Source organism: Silene latifolia, chromosome 4, assembly GCF_048544455.1.
Source record: "Silene latifolia isolate original U9 population chromosome 4, ASM4854445v1, whole genome shotgun sequence".
Taxonomy (NCBI): domain Eukaryota; kingdom Viridiplantae; phylum Streptophyta; class Magnoliopsida; order Caryophyllales; family Caryophyllaceae; genus Silene; species Silene latifolia.
Window position 1 is genome coordinate 37473825 of NC_133529.1, and position 5712 is coordinate 37479536.

At 39.8% G+C, this 5712-nt stretch overlaps 1 protein-coding gene across 1 annotated transcript; it reads left to right on the forward strand.

The window, feature by feature from the left end:
- The first annotated feature begins 2219 nt into the window (after positions 1 to 2219).
- On the forward strand, positions 2220 to 5194 carry LOC141651397 (uncharacterized). Its single transcript, XM_074459112.1, has 3 exons — positions 2220 to 2639; positions 2734 to 3176; positions 3241 to 5194. The coding sequence occupies exons 1-3, from the start codon at positions 2220 to 2222 to the stop codon at positions 5192 to 5194; spliced, it is 2817 nt and encodes a 938-aa protein (XP_074315213.1).
- Positions 5195 to 5712: the final 518 nt, after the last annotated feature.

Consider the following 5712-nt stretch of genomic DNA (forward strand, 5'->3'; position numbering starts at 1 on the left):
TAAGTAATAGTCATTAGTGTTGCGTTTATGTAGACTGTGAACTATGTCTGATTGGAATTTTAAAATGTTTTTGCAGGGTGTGTCCGTTTTCCATAGGCACAGTACCAGGACCGTTAGAATTATACACTCATTCTAGATGTGTCAACCTATGGAACCAGGTTGGTGCAATGTATGGCCTTAATAATCCCCAATAATATTTTAGGGCAGGGCCAATGTGATGTAAACTGAATTTGTTGGTTGCCATTTCAAACTTGCACAGATTTGTGAACGATATTAACAGGAAAAAGCAAACTTAAATGACATATCATAACATTCAACTAAGCATCAACGGCATGTCGCTGGAGGGTAATTAAACTGTCATGTTAGAAGGTTATTGAAACTAATAGTGGCTATACATTGCAGGAGAGATACCGCTTGGTACCAATAGAAAGACTGTGAAAAGAGGCAGGCCAACTAGGAAAAGACACAGGAACAACGTAACCAACAACTTTCAAGAAACACTGACACAACCAGAGGTAGGACCTGTAGCCACAGACAATGAAAATGCTGCCACAACTAGCAAGTCTCAAGATAAGCACCACGAAGGTTTAACTGTGCATGCGTTTTATAACAAGAGTATTCTCTAAGGCATGGCCATTTATATAACGCGTTAAATTAAAACAATCTTAGGTGCAGCGTCAACTGAACCACAGCAAACACCAAAGCGGCCATATAGATTTCGACGACCAAAAACAGCAGAGCAAACGCCAGTAGAGAATGCAAATAAAGGGAAGAAGAGACGCTGAACTTCTAAAAAAAGTACTTTCTCAATCTTTTAAAATTACATACAAATGATAACATGCCAGCACAAAATATATATGGCTTACCTGGTTAATTTAACAGAAATACCTAATGCATTGGGTGGGAAGCCTATACCATTAGAAGCTGCAAAATTAAAACCACCAACCTATTGCAGTGATTGTGGAGCAATGAAATTTGAGTTTGAATCAAAGGGGTTTTGTTGCTGCAGTGGAGAAATTAAATTAGCTGTTAATGAATATCCAGAAGAACTGATGCAACTCTATACTTCTAGGGACCCAGAATCACAACATTTCCAAACCTTTTCAAGGTTATATAATAATCTTTTTGCTTTCAGTTCTTTAGGAGGGAGTTTTGGCGCTGAAACTGCCAAAGGTATATACGTGTTCCAAGCACAGGGCCAACTATATCATTATTTGCCGGATCTAATACCCATGGATAGTATCCCTCGGTATTTACAACTATACTTCTATGATGCCCAGCATGAAAAAGAAAATCGATTAGGATTGTTCCCTAACTTGAAAGAGGAAATGATTACTCTTCTAATGGGACTTATGGATGCAAATCCATATGGAAAGTTTTTTAGATCCCTCAAAGAAATAGAGGTCACTGAGAATACGAGGATATTGTTAAGTACTAATGCAAGCAATGATCAGCGTGTATATAATGCACCCACATCTGATGAAGTGACTGTAGTTTGGCCAGATGTTACAGTTGTGCAAGGAAATGAAGGCCCTAATATAATTGCATATGGAAGAGGTTCTCATAACCATAGAATTAGGCATTTTTATGGTTGCTACGACCCACTGCAGTATCCACTCTTGCTGCCCGAAGGGAGATTGTGGGTGGCATCAGGGCTTAAAAAAAGTTTCAAGCCCAAACTTTGATGACGAAGCCAGTTCCTCATTTCCAAGGTCTGCGATTTCAGATGACATGCCTGAATCTCTTATTGAAGCAGAAGTGGCAAGTAAGTGTTTATTTCAGTGAATGGTACCTTAATAGGCTCTGTTATTGTTTATAGCTTGGCAGTTAGCACCCAACAGGTGTATCAGCAAATACACTTCTGTAATGTTTTTTTATAACATGTAACAGATTCTGCAAGAAGGCGAACAAAAGCGGAAAAGTATATTTCTTGTAGAGAGTATTACGCATATAATTTTCAGATAAGACCTGGAAATTTTCTGCTTAGAGGGGGCAGGCTGTTTCAACAATACATAGTAGATATGTATGTGAAGATTGAGAATACACGCTTGGACTTTTTAAGGTTGAATCAAGCAACTATTCGGGCGGACCTCTACCAAGAGATTCTAGATACATTGCAGCTAGGAGAAAATTGTGCATGTAATGTGGGGAAGTGAATAGTCCTTCCACCTTCCTTCCTCGGGGGACCAAGAGATATGAGAAGGCGATATTTAAATGCAATGGCACTTGTGCAAAAATATGGAAAACCTGATCTGTTTATAACTATGACGTGCAATCCAAACTGGCCAGAGATAAAAGCTGAATTGTCCCCAGGGGAACAGGCGCATAACAGGCCAGATTTGGTGGCCAGGATATTCCATGCTAAGCTAACATTACTTCGAAAGCAGATAAAGGAAAAACAGATCTTTGGGGAGGTTGCAGCAATGATAAATGTGGTGGAGTTTCAAAAGCGTGGCTTACCACATGCGCATTTCCTTATCATTCTAAAACCCGAGCACAAGATTACTGCACCAGAAAAGTTTGACAAATATGTATCAGCAGAAATACCCTCAACTGATAACCCACACCTAAGAGCAGTTGTACCAAAACACATGCTGCATGGCCCATGTGGCACTGATTTTCCTAAATGTGCGTGTATGGTAATTAAGGATAAAAAAAATTTGTAGTAAAAATTACCCCAAAAAATTCAGGGAGTTTACTACAAATGGGAAAGACTCATATCCTTTGTATAAGCGATGGGATACTGGTGAAACTGTTTCATTAAGAAAAGCTAAGTTGGATAATAGATCAGTGGTTCCTTACAACCCTTATCTGCTTGCTATGTTTGATTGCCACTTAAATGTAGAGGTATGCTCTACTATTAAAGCAGTGAAATACTTATATAAATACATGTACAAGGGCTATGATAGGATATTATTTAATGTCGCGGATGGGACTGCTTCTATGTTGGTGGATGAAATTGAGAGGTACCAATCTAGTAGGTGGGTATCACCTCCAGAAGCAGCTTGGAGAATTTACCCACATGTACAGCCTTTGCCACTTCATATCCCCAATTGTCAGATGGCAAGGTTTTCAGAGAACGAAGAACTTGCAATGGTCATTGCTGATGAAGACAGAGCGAAAACAATGCTAACTGAATTTTTTAACACAAATTCTCGCCTAGAAGAGGAACAGCGGTATCTGTATAGCGAGTTCCCAGAGCATTTTGTATGGATTGATAAAAAAAACCTGGAAACCAAGAGACCGCGGTGTTGTGGTAGGAAGGGTTGCCCATGCTTCTCCTGGAGAAGGTGAACGGTATTACCTAAGGTTGCTTCTAGCACATATTAGAGGGCCTAAGTTATTTGAAGACCTCAAAACAGTGAACGGTGTTTGCTGCGTCTCATTTCAAGAAGCAGCGCTCAAAAGAGGGGTCCTAGAAGAAGATAATGCAGCGGATATGTGCATGGACGAAGCTATCCAAGTTGAGATGCCTAATGCTCTTAGAAGATTGTTTGCAACAATACTGGTTTTTAGTTGCCCAAACAACCCTGCTGAATTCTGGGATAAATATTACAAGCCACTTTCCGACGATTTTAGAAAGCAGTTTCCTGAAGAGCATGCAAAGGTGTTGCAGCTGACAGTAGGAAAGGTTGAGCAATTTTTGGAGGGGATGGGTAAGACGTTCAGCCAGTTTGGATTGAACCATTTACACTTTGAACAAGAAACAATACTACAAAGTACAAGGGATATCAGCGATGCTTTGAACGCCCCCGTACCTCTTCTGCAGCTTGCTTCACGCAAACAGCTCAATCTTCAGCAGCGCACTGCGTATAAGGCAATAATTCAACACGTCAAGAATGCAAAAGCAGGAGCTTTTTTCATAGATGGTCCAGGTGGAACTGGCAAGACTTTTTTGTATGGGGCTTTATATGCAAAAGTCAGGTCAATGGGCCAAATATGCTTACCAACAGCTACCTCAGGAATAGCTGCATCGAATTTACCCACTGGCAGAACAACCCATTCTAGGTTTAAAATTCCTCTTGATACTGAAGAGTCCATAACTTGCGATGTCCCTAAACAAGGAGGATTGGCCTGCTTAATAAGGGAAGCTTCATTAGTCATTTGGGACGAGGCTTCAATGGCAAAGAGGGAGAATATTGAGGCTGTAAATATGTTATTCCAAGATGTATGCAGTAGTTCGCAGCTATTTGGTGGAAAAGTCATAGTTTTTGGTGGAGATTTTAGGCAGGTGTTGTCAGTGCTTCCACGGCGCACACAACAAGAGGCTGTTGAAGCAAGCATTGTAAGCTCTCCTATTTGGCCACAACTAACAAAATTTGGCCTCACTGAAAATATTAGGGCGCGAGAGGACCCTCAATTTTCAAAGTTTTTTCTAGACTTGGGGAATGGAAACTTGCAAACAGAAGAAAGTAGTTGGGTGTCACTGCCGCAAGAGTTAATTCTTCAAACAAAAGAAGGAGAGGAACCAGAGGAGACACTGATTAATGTTGTGTTCCCAGAGATGAAGCACTACGCCTTCAACCCAGAAATTTTCAACGACAGAGCCATATTAACTCCGAGAAACGCTGATGTTGACTCTGTAAACAGCGCGCTGATTGAAATGTTCCCAGGAACACCACACATTTATCATAGCTTTGATAGCGTTGTTGATGACAACTCAAATGTATACCCAGCTGAGTTCCTGAATTCGCTATGCCCTGTTGGAATGACACCGCATGAACTAATTTTGAAGGAAGATTCACCTGTGATATTATTAAGAAATTTAGATCATGCAGCTGGTCTGTGCAATGGTATGCGCCTCATATGCAAGCGATTTTTCCCAAACATGATTGAGTGTGAAATATCAACTGGATTTTATAAAGGAGAGCGTGTTTTCCTTCATAGGATTACACTTAAACCATCCAAGAATTCTAAATTTCCAATTAATTTCCAGAGAAAGCAGTTTCCTATAAAGTTAAGCTTTGCTATGACGATCAATAAGGCGCAAGGCCAGACTGTACAACGTGTAGGTGTTTATCTACCTAGATCCTGCTTTTCACATGGGCAGTTATATGTTGCGTTATCAAGGGCACGTTCAGCTAGAGACTTGAAGGTTTTGCACAAACCAAGTGCAGGTGATGTGAATGGAAATCTGGTTAGGAATGTGGTATCGTTTGAAGTGCTACGAAGGGCGGGTTTTAAGGATATTTGAAAGATAATTAAACTTCTGTCATTCTGTAGCTGAATTGTAAATGGTCAAGATACACCTACATGTTATCAAACTGTGGAGAACTAACTTAAATGGTTATCTGATGACAGGTAGCTGAAACACGAGAAAGAAGCAGTACCATACGACTGGAAAATATGCAAATCACACAAGGACATTTAACACCACAAACTTTGGAGGATGTCCTTTTTTGCTTTGTACAAATGACTACATCTTTTGTGTGAGCTGATTTGAGATGCTTACGGTTGTTTTTTGGGTGATTGTAATATTATGGTAGGCTTGAACATCCTAAATGTATTGGAAGTTTCAAATTAAATGGTTGTTTGTGCTTCTAATTACTTAGCTCTGAGCAAAGCCGTATACCAATACAAATGTCAAGCGGTTTACTACAAGCAATTTCCAATGTTTTTGTTTTTGAAAGATGAACTAACAAATGGCTATAATTCATCGTATATATTTATATGGTCATTACAAACAACTAACCCAACAAAAAACACTAAATA

Bases quoted from the DNA above. Each gene is read 5' to 3' on its own strand.
- LOC141651397 (XM_074459112.1), top strand. From the start codon at position 2,220: ATGGCACTTGTGCAAAAATATGGAAAACCTGATCTGTTTATAACTATG. The intron at 2,640-2,733 runs GTAATTAAGGAT...CCTTTGTATAAG, and splicing joins TTCCTAAATGTGCGTGTATG to CGATGGGATACTGGTGAAAC. The intron at 3,177-3,240 runs GTATCTGTATAG...CTGGAAACCAAG, and splicing joins CGCCTAGAAGAGGAACAGCG to AGACCGCGGTGTTGTGGTAG.